This window comes from Cavia porcellus, unplaced genomic scaffold (assembly GCF_034190915.1).
Source record: "Cavia porcellus strain 051 isolate PalLab524CR breed Dunkin Hartley unplaced genomic scaffold, mCavPor4.1 scaffold_17, whole genome shotgun sequence".
In the NCBI taxonomy this organism is placed as follows: domain Eukaryota; kingdom Metazoa; phylum Chordata; class Mammalia; order Rodentia; family Caviidae; genus Cavia; species Cavia porcellus.
Window position 1 is genome coordinate 4,479,085 of NW_026947500.1, and position 19,089 is coordinate 4,498,173.

The following is a 19,089-nucleotide window of genomic DNA, read 5'->3' on the forward strand; positions in this document are numbered from 1 at the left end:
TTCATATTATGAAGAAGCTTTATATTCTTCAGCAGTCCTTTACTTCCTGTTTGGAGGAGTAGATCATATGCTAATCACATAACCTGGCCAGAGGAATATCTGTTAGGTCTATGTCTACAGCCAGATATATGTACTCGCCATCCTTGACCTTATTTAATGAAGAAAATTGATATTAGTACTGGTAAAAACAGATAAAGCAAAATGATTTTAGATAATAGATGAGTCAGCCTTAAAATTTTACTTTATTATGTCATAACTGACAAAGTTAATAATGCTAATAAACTTACTAGATTTTTATACAGAATTTACTAATTTTTCCTTTAATGTCCTGTATATACTGCAAGCTCCCATCCAGGATATCACATTGTATTTAGGCTGCTAATATTTTTACTTAGCTTTCTTTTTTTTCAGGCCTAAGAAATAAAGCTTCAATTCTTTGCTGTCTGCCTTTAGTTTTGAACCGTCACTGCATTGGAGGTTGCAGGGAGAGACAAGATTCCAAGTGAAGGAGATAATGGCTAGGATGGTTTTTCCCAGCTAATCCAGTTCCCCTGAAACATTTGTTTTATTGGATGGGGAAGAAGAGCTAGAAAAAAGGGAAATATTTATGATTTATTTTTTCCACTACTTTAACTTTTGTATTTTCTCAGGATTTTCCGAGTATTCTGAGCTATTTTTATATCCATTTTGAAGTGCAATTAAAGCTTCCAAACTAAACTTTAAAAAATGTTCTCAGATTTTCTCAAATATTCTTCACACAGCCTCTAGAGTCTGGGAAACAAAACAAAACAAAACAAAGCAAACTGAAAACTCAGTTTGTAACAAAAGGTAGCCCACACAGAATTGCAGAAGGTGACTCACCTATAGGGCATAACATTGGGTTACAAAAACCAATCCCATCATTTTCTACTGTAAATTTGTACTTTAGTGTAACAATAGCCAGATGTACATCTCAGTAACTGCACTTGGGAAGACAGGAAGCTATCTTTCTGTTTACCCACTTAGTCTGAAGGACAAAAGTCAAGGTATGTGTACCTGCGCAAAGTGTCAAACTGAGACTTTCACTCACATAATGCTTCCTCTGACAGTTTTTGCTTATGTTTAACTGAGTGCCATGGGGTGTAAGTGAGGAGAAATATACCCACACCATTCTGTTATGTAATCACGTAGTTTACATAATGGAATGTTGGCGTGGCTCACAGTATCTGGGCTTGGGGACAACAGGAACCCATCTGTGCATTCACCAGTTTGGCAGACAAACACCAAGGTGTGTGGATAGGCGCTCCAAAGCAGCAACATGTATGTACTTAAGATTTGTTTTTTTTTTTTTTAAGTTTTCTTTTGATTATTTTGATAGTAGCAACCCAGTTCAGTTACAACAGCACATGAAAAACCAGATTTGCAGGTTTTGGAGGAAGTTGAAGGTGAATCACCAGGTGACTCCTGCACAGATGATGACACTGACCACGTGGGTCAAAGTTCTTGTGGCACTGAAATAATCCACATATAAAGACACAGAGAAGGAAAACTTCCCTGATTGAGATGATGAAGAAGTGACAATTATAGTACATATTTAACTTTGTATTACTAATGGTACAAAATGATCACACAACCAAATGGAATGATCCAAAGTTAGAAATATATTTGAAAATATAGTGAGGACGTTGGCAGGGATGAAACCTATCAGAATACCAGAACTGCCATTCAATGTTGGAAATTGTAACAGAGGGAATACCACAAGATGTGAAATACACAAATGATGAAATGGAAATAAAATATTCCATATGCACCACTACTAAAAATGTATTTATTAGGCACCTCACTAGCTGAACTGTAAGCATTCATAGTGCTGTCATATTTAGCAGGGCTTTTCCACGGTAATTGCAGGAATATAAAAGACTTATGATGTAAAAGATTTATGGGTGTGGGCTTGAGCTTTGTAGAATAATAACAACACTGAGGAAAGTTGATTTCCTTCAGAATTGCCTGAGATTTGTTGACAAAACCATCTACCAAGAAAGAAAAAGAACTGATAATCTGGCTACTCTCTGCTTCTTGTTTGCAAGTTTTGTTTCAAAAGGTCAAGCAATTTACACATCATCTGAATACATGACTACTGATGAACACCTTGCAGCACTTTGTGTCACTGTAGCTTTAGGTAGTACACTTGGGTGGTGTGGCATTTACAGTACAATCAAGTGAAAGGAAGGGAGTGACTCAGCTCCTTTGTTCATATTGCACTAAAATGTTGACAAAACTGAACCCCGAGATAGTAACTTTTTACAATAAAACAAAGGAAGAGTAGGTGTTGTCGATGAGATATGCAGCAACTATGATGTCACTCAAAACACAAAGCATTGGTCAATGGTTGTGTTTTACTTGATCCTAAACATGTATGGCATAAGTAGTTTGATAGTTTACCAAGAAAATCACAAGGGCAGGGCTGGGCATGGTACTGCATGCCTGTAACCCCGGCACTTGGGAGGCTGAGACAGGAGGACTATCGTGAGTTCAAGGCCAGCCAGGGCTACAAAAAGTTCAGACCAGCCTGAACTACATAGCAAGACCTTGTCTCAAAAAAATCAAGAAATAAAAAAGTGCATGAAATCACAGAGAATTTTTCTTAGAGGACTGGAACTGAACCTCATAAAAGATCAGTTACTGTGAAGAAAGCACAAAATGTTTCAACCCAGGGAACTTTGTAAAAAATTGTGGAGCACACTGATGAGCTGACAGGTAAACAAGCAAGTGTAACAACACAAAGACCTACTATGACAAGAGGAAAAACCAAAAACTTGTCCACTGTGCCTTACAAAAAAAGGACATGAAAACAAAGATATGTGCTATCAGTGTAAGCAAAACTTATGCATGGAACATGCAGTTGTCATGTGTGAAGACTACCTTGAGTATGACAATTGAAGCAAAGATTATTTCTGTGGTAGACTTGTTTGCATTTACACTCTAGTTCACATGAGTTTTTATTTCTGATGCTTTTAAGTTTCATATGTAAGTAAACAGCAGATATTAAAATGTCTATGCTAAGCATTTATTACATATTTAATATTTTATTAATATATTATTTTCCTGTTAGCTGTACATTGTATAATACAGTAAGGAGTTTAAGACAAAAGAAGAAGACAAAAGATGGGGTCAAGAATGGCCTGGCACCCAGGAAAGGAAAGCTAAGTACATGTGTTTCAGCATAAGTGAGACGTACGCATGGAACATGTGGTTGTTATGTGTGAAGACTGACTAGGATATGACAATTAAAGCAAAAGCTATGTTGGTTTTTCATTGTAGTTCATATAAGAATTTATTTCTGATGTTATCTTTTTGGTTTTACAAGCAATTAAAGAGCTGATGTGAAAGTGTTGATGTTATTTGCTAAAAGCACAATACCTATTGAGAATTTAATACCTTATTTTATTGACATTTTATGTTCCTGTTAATTACACATTATACAATACAATAAGAATCTCCTTACAAAATATCAAGACCAACAAGATATCAAGTATGTTCTATACAAAGGCCTGGAAAGTGAAACACCTGTGCTGTCAGTGTGAGCAACAGGTGTATATAAAATGCAGAGTTATTATGTGTGAAGACTGCCTTAGATGTGATAATTGAAGTAAAGATTATTTTTGTTGTAGAGTCGTATTGATATTTTTATTATAGTTCATTGTACTCACTGTTTAATATAATAAATTTTATAAAATTAAAATTAAAGATTTAGTAATAGAAACATTCTAAAAAATAAATGTTTATATACCCACAACAACGTGTGTTTAACACAAAATTTTCCATGCACCTTCCCTACTCCAGCTATCCTCAAACCAGTGACATCCAGTGGCCTCTGGCAATTTACTCCTGTCTGTACCCTGTCCTGAAATAGCACACTTCACACTTAAACCACCCCGTCACCCAGCCACATCAACTTATACATCCATGTTGCTGTATTTCTGAATAATGAATAGTGAATAATGTTATAGTGAGTGGATACATTTTAATAGCAAAGATCTAGAAGACTCCCATTAGAGTTTTGAGGTAATGAGAATGCAAAGTGAATTCTGGGCATACTGTAGAGGTAAAAATTCAGGTGAAATGGGTCAGCAATTCTCATTGCTTCAACACACACGTGTTCATTACACACTTAAAGATACGGCAAGTCTTGAATCGGAGACGCTGCAGTTTCTATGTGATATTTAGGGAAGTAAAATTTACATGAGCAGGACTTACTTCAATGTAGATATAGTGCTTGCTGTTCTCTATCACATGGACATAAGCGTTGTGGATAGACTCCTCGTGGTACTTGATACCAGCAGACCAGTCAGCAGCCGAGCGGAGCAACTGCAAGGCAGCAATCAGGAATGAGCAAACATCACAGACAACACTCGATACACTTAGGCAGTGAAGTCGCTGTTTCTTTCTTTTAAGCAACTGAATGATTACAGCAGTTTAATTATTTATTGACTAACCAGGAGTTAGTGAGTGGGCATTGCTAGTGGAGAGGAGGTTGGATGGAAACAGGTCCTTGTGGATGGCCTATAAGGAAGGTGCCCAGCTGGAAAGCAACATCCTAAAAATGCCTTCTGCTCAGGGTTATTCTCAGTCAAAACAGGAAACCACAACTTGTGTTTCTAAAAAGAGTATTTCAAGTACCGCTTCTGCTGGCTACAAGTCATGTAATCATTCGCACTCTTCTTACGACAGTCTCAAAATCGCACACAAGGACCTGTTATTTTGGTGTATTTATTAACAGTATCCACTGTCACTCTCAAAAGTATCCTGGTTCGGGCCATGTGGTGAGGTTGTCCAAGCTCTCATTTAATAATTGATTATTCCTTTTCCCCAGATTTAAATGTAATCAAATTAATAAATTCTAAAAGATAGTATATTTAGCTATAAAATCTGTATTCTGCCTTTAATTAATTGTCTGATCACAGGCATGTTGCATTAACTCTACATTTTCTCAGGGTGATTACAATAGAAACCCAAGAACAGTAAGAAAGCGGAGGCTCAGGTTAGTGAAGTAACTCACATATTATCACAGGACCTTGAGTTTGCCTCTTACCATTGCTACCTATCTTTGACTACCACACTGTCTCTTTTTTACCATTTTACAATATTTGTGTGTCATACCAATTAATTTGGACTCGACTTTCTCACCTTCCTCACCTAAAACAGATCAAAGTGGTGCTCATAACCCCTTCCCCCTAAATGCTTTCCCAACTCAAAAATCCTGTTGCCCAGAGGCATATCATTTTCTTAGAGGGCTCTTTAGCCTTCTTCAGTGACCACATCAAATCAGACATTTGGCTCTATTTATTCTTTGAATCATTTATCACACTCGAACCTTTCTTATCACTCATATGGCATCTCTCTATTCCAAGACTCACCTGCTCCCACCTGGACAGCAAGAGCTTCTGGCTCAGATACCTGAATATAGTCTAAATACACTACTCCTGAGCAGGACTGCCAAGATTCAAAGCCTACTTTAATTACTTACTGTTCATCTTGAACACATTTCTTAATGTTATTTGAATATTTCTTTTCTATAAAATGAAGTATCCACTTGATATTCTAGAGAAGATTAACTGAATTACTGTTAAGTATAGTCAGAGACCTAGCAGCTGGTAAGTAGTACATGAGTATTATTAGCAAGAGCATTAGAGGATGTATTTAAGCAGTGGCATGTCACATCTGAGATGTGGCAGAGCAGACTGTGGCTGTGCACAGCAGGGTGGACACAATACTTCCCAACACTAAGCGACCACTAGCTGCTTTTTTTCTCAGCATTCTTTAGCGTTGCTGTATGATATTAGCATATGGTAAGTCTTCAGTAAGTACTTTCTGATATTTCTTAAACAACAGCAGATTCCTATCATAATAAACTTGGTATTTCTAATTTGAAATGAATGCTGAAATTCATGAGATCAACTGAAGTTAAAGGCAAAAGGAATAGTCCCATGCTGATTAAGAACATTCAGAGTGACTCAATGCATAATCAATTTTATGTCTATTATGTATAAAGGGTCTTATCAAATTGTTACTCTAATTAATACTTTTAGAAATTGCACCTGGGCATGATGGTGCACACCTGTAATCCCAGCACTGGGGAGGCCAAGGCAGAGAATTGTTGCAAGTTTGAGACTAGCCTGTGTTATAAAGTGAGTTCAAGGCTAGCCTAAACTGCACAATGAGACCTTGGTCTGAAAAACACAAAACAAAGAAAGAAAAGAAAGAAAGAGGGAGGGAGGGAGGGAGGAAGAAAGGAAAGAAAGGAAAGAAAGAAAGGAAGAAAGAAAGAAAGAAAGAAAGAAAGGAAAAAAGAAAGAACAAAAGAAAGAAAGGAAGGAAGAGCGAGCATCTACAAGGATACTGAAATGCAAAACTGACTCCATTTCAGTAGTTCTACAAACAGTATTTCAGAACGGGTTTGTTATGGCTTGTATTTGGATGTCCCCCAAGGCCTCATCTAGTTGTAAGTGGGGCTTTTCAGACGTGCCTGGGTGTAGGATGAATAATACTGGGATATGATGCTGGTTAAGTGTGCGATGCTAAAATTTAGGAAGGAACCACCCATAAGGAGGGCAGCCGGGAAGGATGAACAGGACAGGCAGGCTGCTGCTGCTGCTGCTTGCAGCTCGATGCCTCCTGCCCACCCTGCTTTGCTATGGACTGTCTTTCCTCGGACATGCCACACCTCTGCCAAGTTACTCTGCCTTGGAGTCAGCTGACTGTGGGCTAAAACCTCTACAAGCTGTGATCCAAAATAAGCTTTTCTTCCTTTACTTTGGGTATTGGGTGTTTTGTCTCAGCAATGAGAAAAGTAAGTAGCATGTGATTCAAAATCACTGATCATGTCGACCTTTATAAGGTTTATTTACTCTGTAGGTTTTAATTACTACCAAATATCTCCTTTCTAATCATTTTAATTAATGTTATTTAGATAATGTTATGCATACAATGAAACTGGAAAATTTACTCTTGGACATGAATAGTCAAATACCATGGAAGAAAGCTCGTAAGGAAAACTTCAGTAAAAAATGGAAGTGAAAAAGTATCTTGATTTTTACATCATATTCAAAGAACTGAATTATTGTTCATCAGTTAGAAATAACAAAGTTTAAATAGTAGCATCAATTTCTATCTATTCACATTAATGTTAAATATTCAATTTTGTAGCTAACGGGAATGGGACCGAAAAATACAGGTTATACTGAAAAGATTCTTATGGTATAAACCCCGATCTATTTCATATAAATCTGGGAGCTGTATAAAACTACAATGTATACTAGTAAGAAAGAGATTCAAGATGTGTGTCATAGCTTTTCACTTATTAACTTGTCCAATGTGAATGAGTTAATAAGTGAAAAGCATCATGGAGGCTCAGCTTCCTTCACTGTACAACTCAAACCTCTCTTTTTCTTTCCCTTCTCTCCCTCTCTCCCAAAGTCACTATAAAGAAAATATTGCATTGTAGGGAGCCGAGTGACAGGCATTGCTGCCTCGATGTCTCTCTCTCTCTCTCCTATGGGCACTGCGTCTGCCTACATTAACCATAATCCTCTTCTGCTTATGTCACATATCCGGATGTGATGGTAACCCTGTTGTATTCATCTGTTTAACCTCTTCCTGTCCCAGATCCCGCCCTTAGCCTATAAAAGGTGTGATTATTTTCTGAATAAACCGGAAGCTTGATCAGATTATTTCGTCTTGCTTCTATCTCTCTTTGTCTCCCCTATGTCTTTTATTTAATCCCCGTTTCCCCTCCAGGAGTTCTAAACTTGTTGATCTGCAGGCCGGATCATTGCATAACACAAATGTGCTACTAATGGTAGATGGCAGTTGGTAGTGGATATTGTATATGTGAGGATATCTATCTTATAAAAAGTTGTGTGCAAAGTTTATAAATTATCATGATAGTAGCATCTTAGTCTCCTCAAATCCAGAAACCTTAAATTCTCTTCCTTTTTCTTTCTCCAAATTTGTTTGGATTCAAAAACTCAAAATAGGACTGTTAACTAGGTGTCGACTTGCATGTTGATTCAGTCAGTTTAGAGTGGTTTCTTGGACAGTTATGTTAAAGAAGGAATTCTTAGAACAGGGCATGCTGGGAAAGAAGTCTGAGGTTAATTACCAACTGCTGCTATAAACACGGAGGCTGAAAGTCACATACTTGCCACTTTTCCAGCAAAGAGTAACAGTGAAAACTTTCCTTTCTAGAGACATTGCATGTTTAAAATAAACAAAGCTGTCCATCTCAAAAGACCATACTGTGTATGAATTTGTGAGAGCACATAAGCAAAACTGGAGAAGAGAGGACTGGCTCCCTGATGCATGGAATGAGCTGAATACGCTACAGCATTGGGCATGGGGGTGGGCACCTCTGTATCCTGAGGTGCTCAATGTTATCTATCCTATTGCCCAAGAGCAGACTCATATCTTTTACTCACAAGGAAAATGCACTTAATTGGAAAAACTCATCATTTGTGGTCAAACTTGAAAGATACCTTTTAACAACACAAGAAAAAAAGTCACTTGGGACAATTAGCCATTTATTATTCTTCTAACCAGTTAAAATCTGCCTGTCATCCCAAGATAAACTGCAAATAATGGCATTCCTTTTTGGTCTGTTTGCACTCTTGACCCTGAAACTCTGAAGTTATGTAAAAAATAACTTCATTGTGAGATCTAGGAAATCTTTACCAATATTCCAATAAGTCAAGCATATTTGGACTGACTTCATCGTTTCTTTTTTCAATTTAAGATTCACTCTTTTCTTTTTTCTTTACTGACCTGACCAACTCATCTCATATTTCTATTTTAAACCAGTGTAACTGAGATAAGCCTCAGATCCTCCTCTACACGAATGCATGTGGCTTAGTTTACTGTTCTACACATACTGAAACTCAAATACAACCCACACTTTTTAAACCTCAGGTCTGAAAATATAGTTTTAAAGTATATGAATATGGCATGTTTCTGGTTTTATGGTGTAGTCTCAGTATTTAACCAGGACCAATCATTTTCCTTTGTCCTCTGTCCAAGTTTTAAACTTAAAATACAGCCTTGTTCTAACCATAAGTACTAATCCTCTTACACTGGATGGACCCAAGGCAAATATCTATGCTAATTCACAGTTTTTTTTTTTTGAAGGAAAACTTTTATCATTTTCTTAGATTTTGTCCCCAGTTTTTTTTATCTCTCATCCCACTTTTTTTTCTCTTACAATTCCCTATAAATTCAGCAAATATCTTAATATTTTTTGTTTTCCTAAGCTTCCAAATCCATATGAACAAAGGCTGTAGATCACAAAAACACTTTCTCTCTGTCCCTCAAACAGGCTGGCATCTGTGTAAAACCTTCCAAGCAGCATGAGTTGAGGAAACAGACAAGTGCTAGTTTGTCAGGCCTCATTTTTTCTGCATTACAGAAGAAAGGAGCAGAAAATAAGGTTGAGAAGCTGGTCCACAGAACATAGCCTATCCAACAAGCTTTCAACCTTCTCTCAACCATCACTTCTTTTTTTTAATTCAGTGTCAGCCATTTGTGTCACAATGTGCAATTATTCACTTACGGTAATTCTTTAAGTCAAGAGCACAAGTTAATCTTGTGGCTGAGGGAAAGAAAGTAAAGATAGTTTTTGGAAAATGAGATTTCAAGGCCTAAGAAGATTTCAAGACCTAAGAAAAAAGATATAGTTGGGGGCTTCAGGAAGCAGAGAAGATGCACAGGGAGGTGGGCAACAGGGCCTCTCAGAAAGCAAAGCTGATTTGCAACTTTGCCCTTCTGGAACCTTGGTGGTTACAACAATGCTAGGTCTTACTGGAAACAACTTCCACCTGGAAGAGATACACCAGGTGCTACAACCACACTGCTTAGAATGGGGTCGCATCGTACCACTTACTTAGGTTAGCAATGCAAAGCTTTAGTTTCCTTGTCTGTAAAGATCAGTGTGGAGATGGTTAGAAGCACGGCTTATTAACTGATAAAAGTAAATCAGAAAAACCACAAAAAGCTTAGCACAGTGCTAGACACACAATAAGCGCTCCCTGTCTAACATCAGCTTCTGCCAGCCAAGACCCAGGGTAACACTCACAAGTCTGTCACCACGGGAGACCTGGTTCATACAAGGAAAAAGTCCTCACAGCAAGAATTTCTAAGGAAACGAGAGCATTGGTTCCCTTTCACCCACCTACCTACCTTACTCTCTCGTCCATCTGCACTGTAAAACACACAGGTCCTTTCAAACAGACCCTTTGGAGTGTCATTTGGATGTTTTCCAAGGGTAGGAACAGAATTTTCCAGTAGTATAATTTGGATGTCATTTACTTGCTTGTAAAGTTTATTTTCTTTTTTCTTTTCTTTCCTCCCTTTCTACCTTCTTTCCTCCTGCACTCTCTCTCTTTCATGTAAACAGCATGTGGGAGATGATGCCAATGAAATTATTTTTCTCAAAATAAGTTGGCGTTCTTGGCACAACTATTTTAGGAATGATTCTATCACAAGCCATCCAATTTAATAAAAAGCATTGTTCCTATGTATTGATTCCTCACTGATGCTAACAAGGCATTAGCCATTTTCTTTCTCCTAACCCTGCAGAGAGGTTCCCGCTGACAATATTATATGAAGTGTTAATGTATCTCAGGTCCATTATGACCCGGGAAGGGTTGAAGATGAGTCAAATGCTCAGTAAAGCATCCGAAATGGCAATGAAAGCATTCGGGAACCTAGTTTATTCTTACTAGACAGAAAAACACATTCTTTATAAACCCCCGTATTAGCAGTCTCAGAAGCACTTTTCTCACTTCCTCCTCTAGCCAGGCCTGTTCCTCTTCCGTCTTCTCTGTGTGCTCTTGGCAGGCCTCTGAGAACCCAGCACTAAGAGGAACTGCAGATTGTCCTAAAAGTGTGGGTGAAAGCTGCCGAAGTCAGCCCTCAGGCCTGGATGACCTTTTCAGAAGAGGTGATCTCTGTTGGTGGTGACAAGCACTCACTCTGCCCACAGCCCCCCTCCCGCCTGGCTGTGCCCCTCTACTGTGGAAGGGTGCAGCCAATGTTTTCATAGTCAGAGGGTAAATGACTGGGTCCCTTCTGCAGGTGAATTTTATCTACTATTTATTTTATCATGTCAATGTTCTTTTCACTCATTTCAATAAACATAGGACATAAGGATTTTTATCCAGAATTTGCCTTGGTAACCCTTCCAGAGAAATATCATCTTCTTTGCTGAAAAATTCTGAAACACTAGGGAAAGCTTAAAAGAGCCAGTACTGTTATAACACATACTGCTATACTCTGCTAAGTCTCATCACTACCCATTATTCCAGCCCAGGGCGCAGACACCTAAACTACCCTTGCTTTATAGGTGACAAACATACACACACGTGACGTCATTTTCCCAAGGTTACACTGGGAGCTAATATGTAGGACAGCTGGAATTTTAACAGACTACAGAATCTGCTTCTTAATTCATACACCATATTGCTTCTTTACATTCAAGCCTGTGGCCTCTAAATTCTGCTATGAAACAATCATATTTAAAAACAATGCATTGAAAGATTAATTTGATTAAAATTTTCAACTGAGTGGTTGTCTTAAGATAGCTAAGAAAGTGAAAGGTTTGAAAATATGATGATAAATCCTTTAAAAAATTAAGTAGCCTACACAGAGCTATGGCTCTATCTCCTTGACCCTTCTGGATTCTTTGGAAAACTAGAGGTTGGCTTAGACTCTAGGTGCTATACATTCCAATGTCCGTGATAAGATAAATGTTGAAAGGCATTCAACAATGAAGAAAGCAAAGCAACACTCTGGTCAGATGTTTCCAAAAAAGGAAAAACACAGCAGGGTACAGTTTTTTGTTTTTGTTTTTGTTTTTTAATGGTTCTGGCCCTCTCAGACTTCCTGATCGCCAGAAAGATGCATTTTCTGGCTGCATCCATTTTCACAGTTGAAATTATTTCAAAACTTTGAAAACTAGCAGGGTTCCAGATTTTGCCAGGTCTAACACTTTTTACTGGGGATAGAGTTCCCTAAGAAAAGAATACAAATTATAAATAAAAAAATTAGATATGTGTTTTAAGAGTGGCCTGGGGAGGTAAGGAGTTCCAACCCTATGCAGCCCAGAGGCTGGTACTGAGTGCAGCTTCTGAAAGTGAGCAGCTCATTCCTTATCCCACGGCCTTTGCTCCAGATAGTCTGTAGGTAAACTTCACTGTAGGGACTTAATGATGAAACATTAACTGTGGAAATATCAGACCAGAGGGATAAAAAGACATTATAATCTTAGAATGTAAGAATTCACCAGTGGTGTCTTATTTTCTTATTTACCATTTCTCGTAATATTTATCTTATTACTGACATGGAGCTAAACCATATGCATGATGTTTTGATTTAGTTCATTATGTTTTCCCACAAAGGTCCACAGGAAAAAAGTTTCATTATCCAGGTACACGTTCTAACCAGTGGTTTCTATTTCTATATAGTAATAAATATAATTACTTCAAAAATTAAGGGGCGTAACTGAAGTGTGTTTCATTTTATTAGGGGCCGTAAAACTATATCAGCAGGACTACAGAGAAAGTAATTAATACTTATAATGATACCACAGCTGCTAAGACGCTGAATGAAAAACTTCCCTTTAGCTATCTGAAGGGACTATAGATATGACTCACACCAATTATATAGCTTTCAGATAAAAAAAAAAGGAGGATCAAAGAGTGGAAATTAATTGCTGAGGCCACCTGCTGCTGTTTTAGATACATTTTATTATGTTTAACTGAACACTTTTCCAGAAGCACTGCCCAGCAACAGGTACTTTTTTAGGTACTTTATTATACCTGCTGTCAAGCTGCAAAGTTTGTATCCCCTATAAGAGACTCCACCACAGGGGCTGCCAGAGTCCTTTGTGACCTCAGTTAGTGTACTGGCCATCAGTCATGACACTGCTCTGAAGACTCAGTCAGTGACACTGAACTAATTAGCATTCACTCTTCCTTTGTCCCTAATTTTCAGTCATGTTCTAGTCATCGTGCTCCTGTGTCTTTCCTAAAAATATCTTCTGTCTGGCCCTTCCTTTCATTTCCCCTTTTCCTTGTCCCTTCATATATACATATATATATATATATATATATATTACATGCATATATATTACGTATATCAGTACATAGTACGTGTATAAATAAACTTTAGAAAGAGGGTGAATTTAACCTTACAGAGGAAATATAATACTAAATTCCAAAAAGATCCACTCAGGCTTGCTTTGGAAAAGTCCTTATGGAAATCCGGAAGCCACTCTAAGACACTGAGTCCAGTAAAAGGAACATTACCCAGTAGCACTTAGCGAACAAGAAAAGCCAGGCTTACCTGTACCCTAGCACGGACAGCCCCAGGCACTTGGTATCTCAGCTCATGAGCTGTGGTTTGAGACTTCGGAAGCAGAAAAGGATACGAAAGGGACCGATATTTTGGTTTCACAATCTAAAATTTAAAAAAAAAAGCAGATGAAAAGATTCTTCCCTCCTTTATAATTAGACATTATAAAGAAATGTCACTTAGACATTTCTAAGTGAAAAGCAGTGTATTATTTATTTTTTTTCTAATTTCCATATTACCTTCTTTAACTTTTATAGCAAGCATGTTATAGGGATTGAGCCCAGATAGCACTGAGTTATTCCTCAGCCTTTAAAAAAAAATTCACTTCTAGACAAGGTCTCGCTAAGTTGCTAAGGCTGGCCTCCAACTTGTGATCTTCCTGCCTCAGTTTCCTGAGTAGCCAAGTATGTAAGTGTGTGCCACTGTGCCTGGCTGTTTGCTGTGAACATTTCGCCACATCAATACATCACTATATCATTTTTAATAAATTCATAATAAAATAGAATGCATATTCATAATTTGTTCAGCAAATTATCAGTATTTTATTCATACCTAATTCTACTTGAATTATTAGAAGCAATGTCAAAATAAATCACTTTATTAGATTATTTCTTTAGCTTCAATACCTGAAAATATTTTCAGATTAAAAATTGCAGAGAAAACTGATTGGTGTTTTACCATTCTCCCTTTCCAGGGTAGGGCACAGGAGTATTAGAAACACTCAAATCAAGACAGGTGTGGTGGCACACGTCTGCAGTTCCTGTACTCTGGTAGGCCGAGGTAGGGGGATTACAAGTTTGGACCCTGGTAACCTAGCAACTTTGTGGGACTGAATTTTAAAATAAAACTTTCTTTTAATGGGCTCAGTGCAGAGGTCCTGGGCTCAATTCCCAGTAGGAAAAAAAAAGTCCAACTGTAGATACATGCAGTGTTTTTAATCTTTGACAGTATATACAGTAGGTTAAAAATACTATTATTTTGTTTATTCATTCATCCTCTCTAAATTTTTGTTTAAAATATTTCCATTAGAGCTTCTGCTAAGTTTTGTATTGATGTGAATGATAAGTAAAGAGAGACTGTAAATTGTAGGTAGAATTGATTTCCTGCCCAAATTAGCAGGAGGAGTAAGTATGCCTCATGTTACAAATAAGTGGACCCTTCACCACATTGGATGCTATGTAATGAACTTGTGAATGCTTGCACGAGTTCTTACAGCAATGAAGCCCCCACTGAGGACACTGATTTAAGAGAAGAAACATGGAACAATACTGTTCACCCTGCTCAAAGCCAACTTTCAGATTCCTCTACCTGATTGAATGAACCCAGCACAATTCCAGGATTGCAAGGGCCTACCGTGGGAGCCCTGTCATCTAATTGAGACTCCTGTCCACTACGGTAGCCCTCCACATGGCTGCTGAGCTAGCCCGGTAAATACTTCCTCAGTACTAAGAACCCAAGATGTTGAATCAAAACCATGGATTCTGCCAGAAGAATCTGTTCCCTCCACACTTGAACTGTCTGTGGTATGAAAGCTCAGAAACATTTTCTCCTTTTTATTTTTAATGCCAAGAAGCACTCAACAGTAGATGGTGCCACAGATGCGGCCACAGCCGCCCCTTCTGGCAAACTCTCTAGGCTTCTCTTTGGGCTAGACCTGCCTCTTCTCATGTGGACTGAGTCACAACAACATGCAGTACCTTGGTGAAGTTCCATCGCTGGATGAAGTGACGTGCCACATCACGGGCTGCCTTCCCATGGACTGCGGAGGCAATGTCATGCCAGGGCATCCGGGGCATAGAGTACCTGTCAATGAAATCTGCCCAGGGGCACCAGACAAGGATCCATCACTTTTCCATGCTGGGGACAGAGGCACTCCGAACCCCAACTATGATATAAAGGAAACCAGTTAATCAAGCCTGGTAAACGTGCGTATTTCTGGGTAGAACACTGTTATAATCGGGAAACACAGGCCTCATGCTCAGGAACATGGTCCTCATGTACTTCCTGCAGTATGTTCCCTTTATACTCTGCTCATCACCAGGCAAGGCAAGATATGAGTTGTTACAAATTATCTAAAGCTGTGTGATTTATGTATTTGTCTTTTTCATTCTGCTCGATAGCAGACTATATATGCAAGGCCCTCTTTACTTCTTCCTAGACAAATAAGCACAGCAATAATCTAAAAATATGCCATTCTAATGCTGGAATATAAAGAGATAATGCATAAAAGAAGATGATCAAAGGAAGGCTGCCACTACAGATTATTACCCCAAAGAGGCCTATATGACACGTAGGGGATTCCAATAGGTTGGCTCCATTTTGTATTCTTTTTTTGTAAGTATATGTATGTGTGTGTACATATATGTACGTATATAGATCATGTTTCTAAAGTTTTACCACATATTCAAAGCAAAACAAAAGGCATTTAGATCATGCACATGCGTATTATTGACTTGCTCAAAGGTAAAAGATGAACTATCCTTCCCATGATACTTACCAGCAAAAGGTTTATCCAGTTGAACCCAGTCTTTGAAGACAAAGTTGCAGTAGTCCTTCCCATGCCAGAATCTGGTCTCCCCATGGAGCTCTCCCACGCCAGTCTGTAAGCTGCGGATGGAGCCGGTATCTGTGGATGCGGCAAGACTCACTCAGAGACCGTGGGCCGGATGGTCCCTGCGTCAGAGGCTCACCTTGCACTTAAGGAACACCTAAACATGTCCTGACTTTTCTTATGCCATAACTAGGGTGGCCTGTGTCCATTCGATTAGAGAGTATGAGATGTCAAGGCTGCATACTTCTCACAGGTTTGTTTTTAGGGACTAGCTGGGCTATACCCTGGTTCATCATTTGCCAACGAAATGTAACATTCTCAGGGAGCTAAACAGCTTGTTCTCACTACCTGCCTACCACAGGGGTACAGGAATAAAGAACTCTAGCGGCAGGACTATGAGAAACAAGGCAAGGTGAGAGTAGAGAAACATAAGACACTAGGCAACTTCAAATTCAGGCCTCCTCTCCTTCCTCACAAATGAGGTGCCCAGCCAATACGTAATTCCTGCCTTCTGCACCTTAAATGAACCTCATATGTACAGGCCTTCTTGATTCTAGAATTAACTAACTAAATGGCACAGACCTTTACCTTTTGGGGTCAGAAAAAGGTACTGTGTAAAAGAAAAAATTTGGCCTATCAGACAACTAGGATCTTTTGGTCTCCTAATGTTCTGCATTCCTAAAATCACAGAGGACACTCATGAAAAAAAAAATATAACAGACAGAAGCTTATGGTTGAAGCACAAAAGCAGCAATCTACGGTAGCATTTCACAAAGACCTCCATGAGACCATTTTACGTACAGGTAAATACTTCCAGTTAAATAGTGCATAAGTTTAGGGGACACATTCACCATCAAGACAATGAAGCGGATAACTACAAATCACAAATGCAGCACTTGCACAAAAGAGGCACGGAGCAAACAGACAAAGAGTGCGAAAATACTGCTGGATGAGTAAACAGTACTGCTTAAAGTGGCCTAAGAGATCAGGACTTGCTGCTCCACTGTCACCACTGCCACACTCTCCCGAAACTGTCTTTATAGAATGCAAAATTGTTGCTTAGAAGCCTTCTGGGGTCACTGACAGTCTACAGGAAGTTCAGGTCCTGAAGTCTCGGAGTACACAGAAAGCTGTTCCAGGTCTAGGGCCAACCTTTGCGGTCTTTGTCTTCCTCCCACTGCGGCCCAGGCCCCGGGTTACCACATTTTTCACTGTATGTGGGAAGCTCTGGTCTGCTTTGCCTATGTGCAGTCTGTGCATTATTCCCTTTGCCTGGAATGTTCTTTCCTCCCTGATTTCCTGAATATCCTTCAAGTGACCATCTCTGTGGGGAGGGTCACTAGCCCTGCTGCCAGCCCAGCAGGAACCGCACCCCTAAGGCCCCTGTAGAGACGCCCCTCCTGCCCCCAAGTGTATCTGCTCTGGAGTGGGGAAGGCACCCTTCACTCCTGTGTGCTACTGATACCCAGGAGGCAACTAGTAAATACGTGCAGAACAAAATTTTATGTGATCACTACATGGAACTACTATATTTAGAACTGAACAATTAATCTGCTGAAGATTATGGAAATTTTCATTAAAAAAGACTTAAGTTGCTGAGGTTAACATAACTAATGTTAAAAACAGACTTCTTTTGACTTCTTCCAGTGATTTATTTTCCTGCACTACAAGATTGAGAGGCAAAAGCACTGGTAGGTCTCTTTTTTTTTTTTTTTTTTTTCACCATTAGGCTCTTTACAGTGAGAGAAGTACATTATCAAAAGAAAAAAAGAGGGAAGGGGACAAAAAATTGAGATTAAAAATTCCAACTTTAAAAAAATATAATTTGCTTTAATTGATTAATAAAATAGGCTTTTTAAAAACACACTTGTTTAAAACTTTTTTTTTAAACTTAACAATACTTTATAATAAGGGGTAAAAACAAAACAAAAAAAAAGCAAATTCTACATCTCCAAAAACCGTCTTGGTACCCACGGAATTTAACAGCTCCTAGTTCAGATTTGTTTTTGTTTCTAGCCAAGACAAATTATTCTAGATAAATGGTGGTTCTCCTCAGAACCAATGGATGAGGAAGGCATCAGAATCAAATGTTCGGTGCACCAGCTGCTCAGGCTGCACAGGCATCTGTAGCAGCTCTCAGGGCTTCCAGCATCAGCACAGACCTAAGGCTGTGCTCATCAGGCCTTACTGGCTCCCAAAACACCTCGTCACAGCATCTACCCTGCCTGGAGTTGGTCATCCTTCTCTGTCAGCAGCCCGGACCCTGCTGCTGTCTTTCTGTTCCTGCCCTGGGTCTCTGCGCCTTGCCATGTCTTCCTCCTCCTCATTCCTCATCTCTTTCTCAAAGCTTCACTCCTGTACCACTTCTCTGCCCACCCTCCTCCTTTCCAGCCTGCCTCTTGCTCACTAAGGCTGTCTGCCTTGAGTTTCTTCTGTCTTTTTTCTATAGGATTCCCAAAACATGTACCTTCAGACCTGGCTTCTCTTTTGACTACCAGACCTACAATCACTTTCGACGCCCCAATGAACATGATTTCCCTGGTTGTTGCACGAGAACTTTAAATCACTCTGAACATTGAAACTAAGAGCATCACTACGAATGAGGTCCTCCCTTGAAGTTTCTGCTTTCCGTCCATGATTACTCAGGCTCCAGCCTCTCAATCACTTTTGCTCTTCTCTGACTCTCTGACTTCACTCCCTTCCAACCATCACTTCCCACATCATACTGAAGTTCTGCTGATTTTCTCTTGTTCATTTCAATCTTGAGCCCAACTGGCAGAACCTAGTTAGCCTCCCTTTGTCACTATGTATCCTTCATAAAAACCTCACTTTAACCTCCCATCCTGGGGATTCTCCAACATTTAGTGGACTGGGGCAATGTCTCAGCCTGATTTGCAAGTCCCTTCATAAATTAGTATTGATATACTCTACCAGCCGAATCTACACAAATTATTTAACCCTCAACCACAATTTCAAACTTCCAAAATTCTGAAAATCCAAATTTTTTTCATAGCCCATTTGTTAGCAAAATCTGAATTGAAAGGATAAGAAATTATTTTTATTGATTGCACTTGGTATTGCATGGGTATACACAGTTTGCTCACAGTCTAGCTATTTCCTGGATCCTGCAGGAAGCATAATACAAAAAAGGGTATAAG

The 19,089-nt window shown here is 39.0% G+C and overlaps 1 protein-coding gene across 12 annotated transcripts in view; it reads right to left on the reverse strand.

Annotated features, from left to right (window-relative positions):
• Nucleotides 1-19,089, reverse strand: part of Pld1 (phospholipase D1) — a 233,157-nt gene that overhangs the window by 62,583 nt on the left and 151,485 nt on the right. For all 12 annotated transcript variants that reach the window (XM_023562262.2, XM_063227160.1, XM_063227169.1 and 9 more), the window contains 4 exons: nucleotides 15,878-16,006; nucleotides 15,078-15,196; nucleotides 13,372-13,485; nucleotides 4,237-4,347 (listed from right to left, as the gene is read on the reverse strand). In XM_023562262.2, the coding sequence (XP_023418030.2) occupies nucleotides 4,237-4,347; nucleotides 13,372-13,485; nucleotides 15,078-15,196; nucleotides 15,878-16,006 (473 nt within the window). The remainder of the gene's footprint in view (nucleotides 1-4,236; nucleotides 4,348-13,371; nucleotides 13,486-15,077; nucleotides 15,197-15,877; nucleotides 16,007-19,089) is intronic.